Genomic DNA, 16,799 nt, shown 5'->3' on the forward strand with positions numbered 1-16,799 from the left:
GGCCGGGGGCGCCGCCGCGCGCATCCCGCGCGCCCGTTACCTAACGCCGGGAAGCTGCTAAGGGGATTAGCGGTGACGGCAGGGGCTTTGCGAGCCTGCGGCAAAAATAGCCGGCTCAGCCCGAGGGCTGCCGCGGCGGGTCCCCGGCCGCCGCCGTGCGGCACCGGCGCCCCGCGCGCGGCACCGGGCCCCACACCTCGCTCCGGCGCCGCCCTGTGTCACCCAGCCCCGGTGACGCCCTGGTACCGCCCTGATGTCGCCTGGCCCGGGTACCGCCCTAGTGTCCCCCCGGTACCTCCCCGGTGTCACCTAGCCCCGGTGCCGCCCTGGTACCGCCCCAGTGTCCTCCCCCCTCCGCTACCTCCTCGGTGTCTCCCAGCCCGGCGCCGCCCCGGCGCCCGCACTCGGAGCCATGCGGCGGGCGCAGACGGAGCTGCGCGGGCGGCTCCGGTACCGGGGCTGCGCGCGGGGCCCGCGGCTCAGCCTCCTGCACGTGAGGCTCTCGGCGGCGGCGGCGCGGGCGCTGCGGGGCTGCGAGCGGCGGCAGGTGGGACCGGGACGGTCGGGGGTGGCGGGAGCCGGACGCAAGCGGGACTCACCCGGGTCTGTTGTTGCAGGGGGCGCCGGGGCCCGCGATCGCCTTCCAGGGCAGCCAGGGGGTAAGTGGGGCCGGGCAGCGGTGGGGCCAGGGCGATCGCGGACCCCGAGGCAGCCACGGGCACTGGGACAGCGGCGGGGGCTGGAGGGGACCAAGGCAGCCGTGAGGCGAGTGGGGCAGAGACCAGGGCTACAACGGGGGGCACTGGGCACCCGGCTGCGAGCGAGGTCCCGCGTCCCGGATGCTCCTTCCGCGCCGGGAGCCGCTGATCCCCGGGGGAAGGGGAGGCGCCAGGTGCAATTCCCGGCAGGGTCCCTGCCAGCACGACGGGGCGGGCACCCTGACGGCCCGTCCCCTGACGGCAGTGCCTGACGGTGCCCGGCGCCTCCGGGGAGCCCCCACGGCTCTTCGCCTTCTTCCTCTCACGCTACAGCAGGGATGAGCCGCAGGCCAGCTTTGAGTGCGCACGGCTGGCTGCACCCAGGTGAGCCTACCGCAGACGTTTTGGATCATTAAGTGTTGCAAAGGAGCTGCAGGACTGCTCTGCCCATGCCCCACCGGGAGCAGCCCCCTTCCTGCCCTCCCTGGGTGCCACCAGGCTCTGTGCTGCCAAGCCAATGGCATCATCTCAGCCCCAGCCCTGCTCGTGCTGATGGTGCTGCAGGTGTAAACAGCTGCTGGGTGCTGGCCTGGGCTGCCTGGGCTGATCTCTGCTCAAATCCCAGGGGGGTCCCCCCCGGCTTTGCTCACTGTCCCCAGTGGACCAGACCAGGCAGCCCAGTGAGCTCAGAGCAGTTCAAGCAGCTCACTGCCTTCTCAGCCCACAGCTGCTGTAGGGAACCCAGTGCTCTGGGGCACATTTGAAGGCAGTAGCAGCACTGGAGACAGGGCCTTTAGAGACAGTTCGGGGACAGACTCCCTCCTCTCTCACTAGCTGGGATCCTCTCTAGGCACCACAGGGGCCAAGGGGAGCAGGGCTGGGCTCAGCTGTCAGGAGGTGTTCTCTGCTCCCAGGCTAGGTCAGAGCCGGCTGGACAGCATGGGCAGCATCCAGGAGAAAATCACAGTCTGTGCCTTCGAGAGCAGCTACCCAGTGCTGCAGGAACGCATGTCCCAGCCTAAGGAATCCTGGAGCCAAGCAGCTGTTGAGCTCAACTTGGGTTAGTGGGGTGCTGCAGGTGGCACTGGCCTGAGTGACACTGGGTGCTGAGCCACCCGCTCCCTCCCAAGCCGCGGCAGTGCTGGGACATGTCACACTGAGGACACATGCTGGCATACTGACAGAGATCACTGGGGCTTGATGGTTGCAGGGCCCTTGATATCAGCAGCTCCCCTGGAAGAGCAGTGCTGCCAGCCCTGAGATGTGAGCACAACTGCTTGCTGTGGCCAGGGTGGCAGCTTCATACGTGTTGGGGGGAAGCAGCCATGCCAGTGGACAGGAGACACCTGCAGCACTGGGAGAGCTGACAAAGTGTCATTGTCCCACCAGCCATAGAGGGGCAGCTGCAGGAGAATGGGAGCACAAGTGTGGGGGAGGTTGCATGCCAGGAGGGATGGGCTGTGGTGGTGGAGGAAAGTAGACTCCTGCTGTGGTTCCCCCTAGATATAGACACTTCTGTCTCAACCTATGTGCAGACAAAGGCATTGCAGCTCTGAAGAAGGCAGGTGAGAACCGCCTGCTGGGGAAGGGCTCTGTTTGCCACATCCCAGAGAGCAAGAAGCACAGGCCCACAACAACCAGCCCTAGGGCTTCTGTTCAAAGCTTGGTTCAACTCCTGGCTCTGCGACCTCATCACAAGCACGAGCTCGTGCAGCGGCTGCAGGGCATGCAGGTGGGCAGGCTGGACTGCGGATGGCTGCTGGCTGCCCTGGAGGAGGTGAGTGTGTGCTGGTGCAGGGTGCTCTCCTGTGCACAGGTACTGCAGCACTTAACTCTGACCCTGCTGCTCTCCTCATGCAGGTCGCAGAGCTGGATCCCACTGAGCGCTGCTACCGCCTAAAGGAGGGACTGGCAAGCTGGGTGCGGGAGGACTGGCCCGGGTACACGGCCCAGGAGCGGAAGCAGGTTGCCCTGCTGCAGCACAGGTGGAGCTGGGGCATCTGGGGCATACAGCTGTGAAGGGAGTGGGTGAATGGATGTGCATGCTCAGCCCTGGGGTCCAGCCAATGGCAGGTTGCATTTACCGCCAGGTGCTGAGCTCCCTTTAGGCAGGATCAGAACCATCTCCCCACTGCCCTGGCACTGAGTGTTCAAAGATGCTTTCCCTAGTCTTGGCCTCTGGTCATGTCCCTCTCTCATGCTCCAGGGACCAGCCCGATGTACCCTTGGCCTGGTCCTCTTTGGTGCCTCTGCAGCAGTCTCCAGATGGCTGGTCCCCTCAAGGTGCCGAGAGAAACCATCTAGGGGTGGTAAGTGTTTGTAGGTGCATACAGCAAGGTGCATACAGCAGAAAGCTCCCAGTTGTGTACACAGGGAGAGTGTACCTAGTTCAGTGTGGCTGCTTCCTGAAGGCATCAGGCTTCTTCCTCTCTGCACCTTCTCCCTGACAAAGCCCAGTGCCTCCCACTGAAGCTCAGCAGCTCCAGGGCCCTGGACTCTGCGCCCGCCTGCTGTCGAGTCCACCCTCTGCAGCATGCAGCAAGGGATCACAGCTAGGTGTGGAGCTGCCCAAGTTCCCAGCTAGTCCCTGTTTGGGGAACAGAAGAGCCACCAGAGGGTGTGGAGGGGGTTGGCCTTGCTGTTGCTTCCCTCACCCATCAACACAATCCAATGACAGGGCATGACTTTGATGTGGAGCAAGGAATGCAGCAGCTCTGGGCTAGGCAGACTAAAGCTGCTGGGTACAGAGGCTTGGGGCAGGGGTCCAGGACAAGCCCTGAGGCAAAGCTGATTTGTATTTCAGAAGTGCCTGGCACTGCTGAATTTCTCAGATGCAAGAGGCAGCAAGAGGTCCCAAGCCCTGGAGTCTGCCTCTGGCTTGCAAGAGTGGCACAGAAGCCTGCAGGTGACCAGCATGGAGCAGCTGGGAGCACAGGGCCAGCAGCAAGCTGGGCCTCTGCCCCTGGGCCACCAGGCTGATGAACTGCAAAGCTCAGAGAGAGAAGCGAGCACAGAGGAAGCAAGCACAGAGGAAGCAGATGGTGACTGGCAACAAGACCTGCACCTGGAGCAGCACCTCCCTGCACCTAGAGGTGAGCAGGTGTCTAGGCAGAATGGCCACAGACAGAACCCCAGGGCATGTGGGTTCAAGCCTGCCTGCAAAGCAGAAGCTAGCCAGATCCCAGGGTGTCTCAGTAGGGAGCAGGTGACCCAAAACAGGACTGCTGGTAAGCGGAGAGGTTTTGACTCCGCAGGCCAAAACAAGGACCAGTAAGGTGCAACTCTGGGTTATTGCCCAGCCTTATGGCTTGGTATTGTCTCTCCTTTAGCTGCACTGTTGACTGGAGAGCTCTTCAAGGGTCTGAGCAGGTGAGGTTAAAACACAGCCCTTACCCAGATCTCTGTCCCCAGAGATCTCAGGGCAGCCATTCAGTAGGATCCCCTAGGCCTTCTCAGAAGGCCTCTGAACTCCCCTGTGGGACACAGGGCTCCGTATCTGCCAGAGCTGTGTGACTACAAGCTTGGCTTGCAAGAAACAGGTCTTCTCAGGCTTGCAGGATACACAGGAGCAAGGCAGGTTCTGGCTAGGAGGAAGAGATGGGTCTAGGGAAGTTTTAATTCTTGTGATCTTCTGCTCCTTGCCAGATGCCAGGTCACAGGCTAGCAGCTCATCCTCAGCAGAGATCCCAGATTACTTGCGGTAAGTGAAGCTTGGACAGTCGCTGCTCCAAAGCTCCTTTGCTTAGAATAATTTAGAACCAGCCCCACAGCATTTCACAGAGACCAAGCGGCCTGTCTAACAGCAGCATTAGCAGCAGAAAGGGCTGCAAGCCAGGCCCCAGACTCAGCGGGTAGGTACCAGGGTCACAGCACTCTGTTCTTTGCTGGACACTACATAGCGCTATCAGCCCTCTCCCCTGCCAAGAGCAAAGGCTCTTCCCTGTTGCAGTGGTCTCATAGTCACAGGAAGAATAAGCTCTTTCTCCTGGTTGTGGCAGAAAATATCGTATCATCTGCTCAGTGGAACAGTGCAGAGCCTATGAGGCAGCATTTAGTGCAGACTACACAGAGTACCGCTACCTGCATGCTCGTATCGGTAACGTGAGCCAGAAATTCATTCAACTGGGAGCCAAAATGAAGTCTCTGAAACAAGGAACAGAAGAACGCAAGGCAAGTGTGGAAGACCAGGGGCATGAGCAGTACAGCTCCCCTCCAATTCTGTTCATCTGCTTCTCTTGGGTTTCAGGCACTTGAAGCTACAATTTTGCATGAATACAACCACTTCAAGAAGGTAAGGCTGGATGCACGCTAGGGACTTGGCTCACTCCAGGAGCTGACCTACACTTTTATTTTTCCCCTTCCTCCCAGACTTATCCCAGCTACCAGCAGGAGAAATGTCGCTGTGAGTACCTTCACCAGAAGCTGTCTCACATCAAAAACCTGATCCTACAATTTGAAGGAAGCAGGAACTTCTAAGCAAGCTGCTGCAGAACTCATTCCTTTCCCCCTCCAAGCTTTAAGACTCATGCCCATGCTGGAATGTAGAAGCACACAGAGAAAGTGCATTAGGTTAAAGGTTGGATTGAGCGCTAACACAATATTGCCAGTGCTTCCCCTAGTGCCTAACAGTCCCTATGTGGCTATCGCACAGGACAGCTGCCTAGTTGCTATTAGAAGCAAGTTTTTCAGCTGCATGCCGCTCTGGGTGACCTGTTGCAAACTGGTTTGCTACTCCCTGCAGGAGAAGACTGCAGCACTGGCTGCCCAGCCATTCTGCCTGGGACAGAGGAAAGGTTGCAAAAGGTGCTCAAAGGCCCTTTTCTGAGGTCTGTGCCAACCCAAGCAGGCCTCTGCCACTTAGACAATTCTTTGGGTGGCAACTACCTTCTGGTGGGATTGAGCCAGGAAGCAGCATTAAACAGAGGTAGCTTTCACTGCTGACTGCTAAAGCAGTTTGCTCTTAGCAAAATGGAAGCCAAAGCAAGGCCCTTGTCAATCACATTAGTAGGTCTGATGACATGTCCTGCTGAGTTATCTGTGAATAAAGTCTTCCTTAGAATTCTGTTTCTCCTCATGAAACTCATTAGCTTCAGTTTAGCTGCTGCGTGCAATATTGTACATCTGGGAAAGCACCACTACTTTTGCTCTCCTAGCCATAGCACAATACCTTTCTCACATCCTCCTTACCCCTCTTGCTAGGGAACACCCAACAATGCTGAGGTTGCTTCACTGCTGCTGGCCTGCAAACAGACATTGATGCTTATCAGGAGTGGYTCTCAGTCATACCATTTGAAAAACCTAAGTCAAGCTTAGTGCCCAGCTACCATCAGTTCTGAAGAGTCAGACTTTGGAACAAGGTAAGCATTAGAGAAAAGCTTTCCCTTACCTGGCCCAGGGTGGTAGTTTCCCCATTAAGGAAATAGTACTCCAGTTTTATACAAGTTAGTTATCAGCAGTCAAAAACAGGGGCCTGCTGCACTTCCCCGTTCCTTGCATCAGCTCTGCAGCCTGCTGCAGGGATTCTGTCAGCTTGACATGTAAGCAACTCAGACTTTGCTCTAGGATCACTGAATGTCATCCTTCTCTGTCACCCAGTACCTTAACATTTGCTCTGTGACACAGAACAGCTGTCAAATCAGAACCATGAGCATAGAAAGATGTAGCTGGAAGAGTTCTTGTACTTCAAAAACTGATTCTACATAGCTGCTGTAGACATAGGACCACGTTGAGTGTTGTGTGATCTGCTATACCCAGAAAGTTTGAGCAGTAATAACAACCAGTACACAGCCCTTTGGAAGTATGGGGGAGGAATCCACAGAGAAAGCAAGCACTGGCTCTCACCATGGTTACTGCTGCAACACTGTGTTATGAGCCTACCAATCTCTCACTTAACTCACATGCAGTCTGACAGACACAAAGGTCAAGTGCAACAGCTCATCTCAGTTCATCCATAGTATCAATTCCAACTTTTACCCTGCCAGCACATTCTAATCCAAAAAACAAAGGACTGCCTGAGCCCATCAATCACAGCCTACACAATCAGACTGCAGCACAGTAACATATTCCTCTCCTCCAAAAGGAGGATTTGAAAGCCACTACTACAGGGTGGTTTTCTACTGCCACTATTTCAAGAGAAATAACGACTTTAAAATTAATAGGTTTTAACTGCCGCAGCCACACAAGAGTCACAGACAAGGATCTTTGCCAGAGAAGTCTGCTGGCTGCAAAAAACTCATTCAGAGGCGGTCATATCTGTTTTGGAAGAATATGCAGTTACTAGTGCTTCTCTCATACATGTTATTACTTTTACACCAGCTGAAAAGCTGATTAATTGCCATTTATATGCTGCTGAGCAAGCTCTACCACTAGGCTGCTCTGTATACCTGAAATTTGTGTATACTCAACAGTCACATTAAGTGCTACATACCTCCAAGTTTGCTGAAGCAGCATTACTACCCCATCAAGCAGAACACAGACAACAGAAGTATTTGTGAATAGATTCCTTGTGCCCCAAGCCTGTGTCACTGCAGCACCCAAAGCACAGCACACAGGCATTTGCTGCCACTGCACTCTGGAATGACTCTCATTAACCAAGCAAAAGAGAAAAAAAAAGTAGGCTGATTTTAATCTAGAAGACAAAGCCTTCTAAAGGTTCATTAAACTAGATTCACAGTAAAAGTTTTTGCCTACATGCAGTAGTATCTTGGCTTTGAGAAGTCTCCACAGAACAGAGAAACTTGGGTTTAAGGGGGTCATTTTATTGTTTCACTTCTCCAGATGTACAAAAAAAAATTAGAAAATAACCCTGCCCCCCACCCCCTCCCAAACCACAAAACAAACCAGTCTGGGGAGCCCCACAACAGTGCAGCTAAGAGACGGCAGGGAATTAAACAGAACTAGATACAGCAGCTGGGTCCCTCCAGCCCACATGGCATTGGTCACTGGCTCTCCACAACCCAGATTTGACCCCAGGCTGCCCAGTGCTCCCCCAATTCACACAGAGCTCATCCTGACAAGATGGTGAGTGGGTACTTTACAAATCCTCCTTTGCCTTCTTCTTGGATTTCTTGGTTTTATCCTCCTCCTGCAGCACAGGGGTATTGGTTGCCTCCCGCTTCAAGTAGCTAATGAAGTCACTCACTTCTCTGCCACCCTGTAGAAAGCACAAATAGATAAGGCAGTGCTTGTAGTCCTTAAGGACTTCTTTGCTAGAAGGAGAGTTCAGGTGCCAAGCAGAAGACCAAAGCAACTGGAAGCAGAGCTCTCCCCCCTTGGGTTTGCAGCATGCAGCAGAACATTCCCAGCAGGTATCACCAGGTGCGTTCCCAGGGCAACAGGGCTAGAGTGCAATTGGCAGCTCTAGAGACTCAACATTGTTTGGACACCTGGATTCTGCCTAATCTCTACACAAATCCCCAAGCTCCAAAAGCAGAACAATACTCACCTCATACTTCTTTGGACTCTGTTTGTGGCCAGCTGGAGCAAAGTAGATGGTGGGGAAGCTGGGGAGAGAAGAGACATCTCAGTTCCTAGTGTGATTAGTTTTCTTTAGGCTTTGCCCTTTCAGAAAAAACATCACACTAGCTCTCACCAAGGGGACTTGCACCCTACGGTACTCTGATGTAACACGGTAACAGTTTAAGGAGCTCTGGCACACCAACCCTCAGCTGGTAGGTAGGGCCTCCAGAAGCTGGCCCTGTTTGCAGAGTTGGCAGAGTTGGCCGAGTTCAACTAGGTCCAGGTTTGCCAGCTTAACTGTTTTCAGGAAAGTGAGCCCAATGACATTTTTACACCAAGAACAGCATCACAGCAGATTCAAAAGAATCACAGAGGAAGCTGTCAGCAAAACAGGCCTTTAGACAAGGCCAGGAGACTAGAACCCCAAGGAAGCCAGGCAGATGGAAGTCATTTGATTGACTAGATTTCTTCACACATCAATATCCAGCAATAGCATGCCAGAAGCCTGGACCCTTCTACTAAAATAGCAATATACCAACAGTAACACTTACCCTCTAACCTCATATGGAGAAGGCACATCATTGGCTGTAGCATCCATTTTGGCAATGACAATGTTGGGGTCTTTGCTGAGCTGTTGGTGGAAAGAGCATATTAGTAACCAATTCAATGTAGTTATGCAAGGTTTGGATCTATCAGCACCTTCTAAAACAGCTACGACAAAGGACAGCACATACTAAATACAGAAAGGCAAGTGACTATCTTCTGAGCAGTTGTTTTCTGTGTAAAGAGGGGCACAGCGTAGAGTCTTCCTTCAGTCAGGTATATGCAGCATACATCACCTAATGTTACCTGCTGCATTAGTCTGGCATAACTCCTGGAAAACACGGAGCCCAGAGCAACTGCTTTCTTCCGATCTTTTTAAAAGTGAACTGTGAGGAGAAACAGTGCTCAAGTAGGAAGGATGCCTGACAGCCTAAGAGAGAAACACTGGTCAGATTTGTGAAGAAATTTATGTCAGCATTAGATCAGGATTTAATAGTATCAGGCACTTGTTCCAGGCTAACAAGGACTGTAACAGTGTGCAGGGCTGACAAATTGGGACTGAACCTAGCAAAGTACTCTAGTATCCTCAACAGATGTTCCTCACAAGCTTGTAAGAGCAGAGGGAAGTATTAAGTAGTAGTTACATGACTGTTTCAAAAGAAGCTATTCCATTTGTCCACAGAGTTATAATTTGCAAGGTAGTGTTATTCTCGACTGAACAGGAGACTAATTATGCAGAGGGAAACAACCCAAAAGCAAATTTTCCCACTTAAATATTCCCAGAGTAACTGGTCTTATGTGCCACAGCAAATGAAGCAGCCTAAACCTACAAATGAGTTCATTATCATGCTCCAGATCCTGATATAATGCATTTCTAGCTTCACAGGAGACACCCAGATGCTGCCAAACCTCAGAGTACAAAAGGCACAGTTATGCTACCTTATATTATAGGCTAGATAGACAAAACCTGCAGGATTGTTTAGTGCTGCAAGATTTGACTTTGTCTTTGGAGGAGTCCTGGACTTACCTTCTCCCCAAGTTCTTTATATTTGGGCTCCAGATTCTTGCAGTGGCCACACCAGGGTGCATAGAACTCTATCAGTACGTCTTTGTCTTCCGCATTAACAATTTCATCAAAGTTCTCAGCAACTACCACCTGATAGTATTCAATCATACAAGTTAAGAGTTTTGTAAGGTCAACAGCAGGAGGTCAAAACATGACATGATCCACACACTCTGCCCAAGAAAGGCTGGCCCTCCCAGAGCAAGTAGTAATATTCAAACCACACCTATATAATAAGCATCAACATAACTAAATAGCCCTTCACCAAGCTATAATATGCTCTATTTACAGACAAAAACTTATCATAAGATGCAGATACTACGTACAAGTGAGGTTTAGGGAAAAAGAGGGTTTTTTTTTTTGTAATCCCAACAAATTCCATACTAAGGAATCATTTTTGCTGGACTGGCTGAGTGTATTTTCATCCACATAAACAAGCAGTGGCTTCCACTCTTATCAGACCCTTATAAATCCATGACATGAGAATACTTTCATTCAGCTCAGAATTTACTAGGATGGATAAGAAGTAAGATTTGTACCTCCCCTGTAAGGGTGATAATTCTTTTTAGAAATAACACATAACATTATGACCATGTCATTGAAATGACATTGAAAGTCATGCTATGAAGGAGCAAAAGTCAATGCAGTAGGCCTCTGTTACTTCTACGGCATAGCAGTAGCATGCCTAAGCAGCAGTTACTATGCCAAGAGAACATCTGAAATCAGAACTGCAAGCTGCATTTCTCCCTTGGCTCAGACAACTGCAATACGAAGGGAATGAGTTCTCCTCCTGTGTATCACAGCACCGGTTTCCTCAAGATACCCCAACAGAGCAATCACAGTACCACCATATGACTAGAAGCTGCTGCTGGACAGTGTCCTTCATCCACTAGTAGGTGCTGCTGCTGGTACCTAGACACAGGGGCACTCACCTTCACAGGCCCATCATTGCTTTCAGGGATGGGCTCTGATTTCAGGTATTTCTTCAAGTTTCCATCAAAGTAATCTTGCAAGAATCTCTCCAGAGCCTTCCCATCACGGCTGAAAGTAAAGTGACATTATATAGCCATCATGACACATACAGGATGAGAGAGGATATTTTTCAAGGCTGATTTAAGGTCCTTCCACCCACAGAACAGATGTTCTATACCTGAGAGCACCAGTCTGGGGCTGGCTTAGAAGACCCTGGGACAAACGCAACAGACATTGTCAGGGTCTTGACAGGATGCACACCCCTTTCTAGATTTTAGGCCTTCCAGCCCCACCCTGAAGAAAGGTACAGCTTTTCCCACCTGTACCTTTAACGTATTTTCTAAACATTTAAATATATCTTTAATTAAATTCTCTACCTTTGCATTAACGATAGATGGGGCTGCAAGTTCTCTACAGAGCAGTAAAGTAGACCTGACAAGTAGGAGACATTTTGACCCAGTCTTTTTCCTACAGGAATATCCAGCTTTCCAGTTTCTTTCAGGCTAATGAAGCATGAGCTTGTCACAGACCAAAGCCTATCAAGTGAGAGACAACACTGCTAAGTTCAACAACTTACGAAAATTCCTCCTGCATGACGTATTTCTCTCCTTTGACTGTTTTGATGGCAACAACAGGAGCCTCACCCGTGCTGCTGTCTAGACCAAACTCTGAAAGCTCATGGCCAAAGGTTTTTCGACTAGCAACAGCAAAAGACAGTTTGTGGCCAGCATCCAAGAACTTCTTTGCAATCATCATAACTCTGGGGAGAAGGAAAAACAGCCATGATTCCCATGAATACTGAACAGAATATCTTCTGCATGATATAACACCTTTCAAATTGAAGCAAACACTGAATAAGGAACTCCTTGGTGAGAAGTGATATGTTCTGCAAAGGGAAGTCCGATAGAAATGCTGCTGACAAGCAGAGGAATAAACTTTCTTCTGCTCTGAATGGAGCCTGTGCAAGTACTGTGTGCATTCATGCTCCACCCCGCTGGCTTAATCACCAGTGTCTCAGCTACTGGGGAATACAAAGGCTAGGACCTCACGCCACCTTGGTAAGGAAGTTTGAGGTCTTGAGTAGCATCCTACAACTAGAGATCCAAAACCAAACAAGTGAGGTTTCAAAGGATAAACATGGTCTATACTTGGGGCTGTGCACAGAATAGCCACCCCTGTAGTTCAGATTAGAAGCTCTGCTGAAAGTTTCCAGGGAGAAGAGAATTAAGGTTCCTCATTTTGTTTACATGTAAAATTSAACTACAGAACAAAACTTACACAGGGAACACATGAAAAGAGGTAGGAGACTGTTTACGTGCTTCTTTACCTGTTACGCCAGTAGTTGGAACCCTTTGCATTCTTCTCATAGTCCACATCATAGTATGCTACCAACAGGTCCTTCCCCTGGATCAAGTCTTTGTTGTCTTCAGTCATGTGTGGACAGATACCAAAGCTATAAATGAAACAAGTGTTAGCAACTTCAATCTCACTGCCTAGAACCTATCATCTGACAGCAATAGGTTTGATACAGCATAATCCTGCTTCCTACCCAAAGGAAAACTTGACATGTCAGTAGCCAGCAAGAAACTTTGTTCATTCACATACTGTGACGGTAAGTTAAATCTGCATCTCCAGCCACAACATCAGTTAACACATTTAGACCTAACAGGTCAAAGCTGACATACATCTCAGGAAGTCCACTACATTTTAAACAGAAGTGTGGCTGGTAGGATATCTAGAGTAAATTCCAACAGCCATGCCAGAAACAAGATGGTCCCCAAGGGAGATGGTGCTTGCAAGACATATCTTCTGGACATTGACTAAGCAGGAAGTGGCAGTAAAGCAAGTTACAGAGAATTAAGTTCTGACAGGGCTGAATCCAACTCAGGCCACTATCATATGTTCAGTGATGCATCACTCACATGTTCTCTTGGATAAATTTCTTGATCTTTCCACTGGTGATTTTGTCTTCTGGGTATTTCACAGAGCTGTCCTCAAACTTGTTTGTCAGGCGTGGAGGGCGGAATAAGACTATACCCCTGAGGTGAAACAAATATCATAAAGTTATTTAAAAGTATTCCTCAGTTTCCAAGGAGTGGCAGTTAGAGAAGGTAAGAACTCAGTCTCTAGTGTCTGCCACAACTCACTGTTCATAGATTCAACGAGCTTGTCCAGACAGCGCTACTGTTCTGTATTTACTCTGTTTCATTATTCAGATAGGCTGTGGCACTGAACAATTGAAAACTTAAAAAACCCTACCACATACAACATATAGAGTAATGGGGATGCAAGTCACCTTTGTTCAGGTATTTCCCCACCTGTTATTAACCCTCCAAAGCCTGGAATAGCTTGTACCAGATGGGGGATGTTATCCCCCATGCAGTTCCACCATCTAGAAACAGCCAGGACAAAGAACACTGACTGAGTCAGAGGTACTCAGGGAATTTTAAAGGTTACAACAACAATTTTTTAAGAAGAAACAGTTTCATTTGCTGTACTGCCTTAATTCCAAAGAGAGAGAAAAGATTACCAGTAGCTGGGGAATACCTTAAGCTATGTTCAGAAGGTAAACTCAGCTTGTAAGTCAAAGTGAAATCCATGAATTTGTTCCAAATGTCTCAACTGCAAGGAATACTTATATTAAGCAACTTACTCTCCATCTTCCTCGTACTTCTGCACCAGTTGTTCTTCACTGGTGTGTGCAAAACGATAGTTATCTCTTAGGCTGTTGGCAGCTTTCATGAATTCTGAATAAGCATCACCAGATACATCTCCAAAGAAGCCTGCAGCAGAAAGACAGATGGTGACCCGAAACTGACTCAGCAGCAGTTACTGTGCAGTTCATACCATTTGTCTTTGTAACACACAGAAACATCCCTTTTAAGTTAATTCCTCAAATGCATGCCCAGGCCCTCTTCTTCTGACAGGTTCTCTCTCATTTTTAATGCCTATATTCCTTCCCTTTCACCAGGAGGGAGCTAGCTATTCAAGGGTTTGCCTAGCTTAGCAATCCATGCTGACATCCACCCACCCAGCAAAAGAAGCAGTTGTCTTCGGAGCACAAAGATTTCCATAGGCAACCAAATGTGACACTACCAGTGGCAACAACAGCCAATGATACATAGCAAGTTTAGGAATGCCAATCAATACCTACGCAGTTGTATTTCCATGATTACATCTAATTCACAAAAAGGAAAGCTGCTGTTACCATGTGTAAGCCATGATTAAATTATATGATGTTGACAGCCTAACACCTTGATATATCACCCTAGTATACTTTAGAAATTTGAAGCTATCTGTTAGTCAGCCAAAACAGCAACAAACTTTATGAAGGATACTACAGCAACAAGAAGTCTGAAAGACAGTCAAAGAACCACAGGGCAGGGAAGAAAAATCAGTTTGGAAGGAATCCACATAGGTCATCAATTCCAACCTCCTATTCAAATCAGGACCAGCTTCAAAGCAAGACCAAGTTGCTCAGAGCTTTGCCCAATTGAGTTTAAGACCTCCAAGACTGAAGGTTTCAAAACCCCTCTGTGCATGTGCGCTAGTGCTTTGTCATTCTTACTATGAAGAACTTTTTTGATCACATCCAGCTCCAGTTCCCATTGTCACAGCTTATGATACTGCCTCTTTTCCTTTCACTGTGTATCTCCACAAGATCTTCCAGAGCTAAGTAACCAGAACCTTAAGCGCTGCAGTGAGCCACTACTCACCCACTACAGAAGCATCTTTGTCACCAATGAATTTCTCAAAGTCAGCCACGGAACTGAGAGCCACTGAAGCAGGTCCTGCCTGTTTCTTGAGGTGACTGACAATCCCATCTTAACAAAAAAGTTCATAGTTATTAAAGGAATCAATACAAAATTCCACAAGACTTTTTCAAGTTTCCCCAAACAAAAGCTGTTTTTCAGAGTTTATACCCCTCTCCCATGAAACACAGTATGAACTGAAGTACTGGTAGCATCAAATTCACAGAGGAAATAGTCTAAAAGAGAGTTTGAGGACTGCAATTTCAAAATAATAATAATAACAATAATAATAATAGTCCATCAAGGATGCTATAGCTTAATGATAATGTAGATCTTTTCATATTTAAAGGTGTCTTTTATAAGGGACACTAAGCATCGAGGGCTCTCCTAACACAGAATTGAAGGAGGGGAGGATAGCCTTCTTTTCACCTCTCAACACATTTAATATCAAACAATTATACAAAATATGGACTTTCCTTCAGCACTATTGCTAGATGTATAAAGATTAACAAGCCTCTACCTGCTGTCCTGGGCCCATCATAGGTTCCTGCCTCTTCACCATCTCGAAAAATCTTCAGAGTGGGGTAGCCACTGACTCCGTATTTGTTACAGGTGTTAGAGTTTGCTGTACAGTCAACCTAAAGGAAAAGAAATATTGCTACTCAGTGTCTTAACTCTACGTACACACTGAAGACAACAGCTCTGCCACTTGCCCACATCTCCACATCATCACATAATGTAAAGATGAAGCCTAAAGGCCTTTAAAAATTAGGAGGTGTCCTTAAGCAGAGCTGGATTCCTTTCACACAAAGCACAAGGGTCTGAGAAGCATTTGACAGCCAGATGTAGAAGATCAAAAGCCAGGCCTAACACATCCAAGCAGGTGGTCCAAGATGTATCTGTTATACAGCATACATTATAGAACAGTCAATAGCTGTACTACTGGGGAAAAAAAGTTGGATGGAGGTAATAACATGGCCAGAAAAATCTTTGAGAAAATACTGGAAAAAAAAAAATCAATAGCTGCCTATATGACCAGACAACACATACACACACACACACACACAAAAAAAAAAAAACTAAAAAGGCTAGATTTCTTACAGTTAATGAGAGACTCTACAGAAAATAACTGTTTTCAGGACCTTATCAATCCTGAAGTTCCTGCCATGGCTGACCTCAGTCAACACAGGGACTATGGTGCCAAAATCCAGGGCATTTTCGAGGTGGAAACCCCATCCTCAGAAAATTGTACGAGTTTTCTGGCAGAAAAGAAAGCCTGTTCACATCAACCCTTATTTTATGAAGTCAAGAAACAATACAATGAACATAGTACTGCACTAACAACCATACTAAACTACACATTAAAAGAAGAGGCTTCTTCATGCCTAGTTTGGGCAAGCCCTCTTTCAGATGCTGGTACACACCCTCATTAATCTCTGTACACCAAGTGAATGGACAGCAGTCCCTGTTGGACTCAGTTTCCAGATCATTCCCTGGTGTCTAAGTCTTCGAAGACACGAAGCTGCTCAAAGCTCTTAGAGCCACGAGAAGACCGGATGCGCTCATCAGAGAGGTTGTTAGGGGACTGCAGTAGCAAGACTTCCACAGAACCAAAGCCTATCCGTAAGGCACCGCCTGGCAGCAGCGCCCCGTCGGGCGAGCCGGGGCAGCCCAGTGCTCACCTTCACGAGGGGAACGATCCCCTTCAGCCTCGTCGCTGCCGACTCGTACTCGGGCGCCAGCCGCTTACAGTGCCCGCACCTGGGAGGACGGAGGGATCAGAGCGCCGCGCGGCCCGGCCCGGCCCCGGCGCCCCCCGCGCGCCCGCCCTGGCCCGGCTCGGCGCCCCCCATGCCGCCCCCCCCGCGGCGGCGGGCCTGGCCCTCACCAGGGCGCGAAGAACTCCACGAGCACCAGCCCCGGGCGCTCGGCCAGGCCGCTCTCGAAGTCGGCATCGCTGAGCTCCACCACGTCGGAGGCGCGCGCGAGCCGCGCCGGCAGGGCGAGGAGCAGGAGCGGGAGCAGCGCGGCGGGCAGCGGCCGAGGCACGGACATGGCGGGCGGCGGGCGCTCCCTCCTCGGCGGCGGCGGCGGCGGCTGAACAGGCGCCGGGGGCCCGCACGGCCGGAAGTCCCGCCTCTCCAGCCGGATCCGCCGTGTGGCAGCTCCCCATTGGTCGTCGTGCCGCGCGTCACACGCGGTCTGGCCAATGGGCTGATGCGACGTGCCGCGGGGCGGAGAGTGGCACCGCCTCCCCTGCCCCTCACAGGCGCCGGGGGCGGTCCGGCCTCGGGCCCGCTCTGCCCGGGCCCG

At 50.0% G+C, this 16,799-nt stretch overlaps 2 protein-coding genes across 2 annotated transcripts; one reads left to right on the forward strand and one right to left on the reverse strand.

The window, feature by feature from the left end:
- The first annotated feature begins 412 nt into the window (after positions 1-412).
- ELL3 (elongation factor for RNA polymerase II 3) lies at positions 413-5,344 on the forward strand. Its single transcript, XM_085301596.1, is given in 12 exon segments — positions 413-547; positions 618-659; positions 964-1,082; positions 1,613-1,791; positions 2,234-2,475; positions 2,559-2,713; positions 2,905-3,007; positions 3,673-3,790; positions 4,344-4,398; positions 4,697-4,868; positions 4,945-4,989; positions 5,067-5,344. Coding segments are annotated over 12 exon segments (1,473 nt in total). The 3' UTR covers positions 5,175-5,344.
- Positions 5,345-7,435: 2,091 nt separating this feature from the next.
- Positions 7,436-16,617, reverse strand: PDIA3 (protein disulfide isomerase family A member 3). Its single transcript, XM_085301553.1, has 13 exons — positions 16,375-16,617; positions 16,169-16,247; positions 15,007-15,124; positions 14,451-14,558; positions 13,388-13,517; positions 12,657-12,773; positions 12,062-12,187; positions 11,312-11,494; positions 10,695-10,803; positions 9,727-9,855; positions 8,708-8,787; positions 8,143-8,200; positions 7,436-7,851 (listed from the first exon to the last, which is right to left on the reverse strand). The coding sequence occupies exons 1-13, from the start codon at positions 16,539-16,541 to the stop codon at positions 7,732-7,734; spliced, it is 1,524 nt and encodes a 507-aa protein (XP_085157679.1). The 5' UTR covers positions 16,542-16,617; the 3' UTR covers positions 7,436-7,731.
- Between the last annotated feature and the right edge of the window lie 182 nt (positions 16,618-16,799).

Source organism: Rhea americana, unplaced genomic scaffold (assembly GCF_003343005.1).
Source record: "Rhea americana isolate MKP2758 unplaced genomic scaffold, rheAme1 scaffold_178, whole genome shotgun sequence".
Classification (NCBI taxonomy): Eukaryota; Metazoa; Chordata; class Aves; order Rheiformes; family Rheidae; genus Rhea; species Rhea americana.

Bases quoted from the DNA above. Each gene is read 5' to 3' on its own strand.
- PDIA3 (XM_085301553.1), bottom strand. From the start codon at position 16,541: ATGTCCGTGCCTCGGCCGCTGCCCGCCGCGCTGCTCCCGCTCCTGCTC. The intron at 11,495-12,061 runs GTAAAGAAGCAC...CCTTCTCCCCAG, and splicing joins TCCAACTACTGGCGTAACAG to AGTTATGATGATTGCAAAGA. The intron at 10,804-11,311 runs GTAAGTTGTTGA...CTTTACTTTCAG, and splicing joins GTCATGCAGGAGGAATTTTC to CCGTGATGGGAAGGCTCTGG.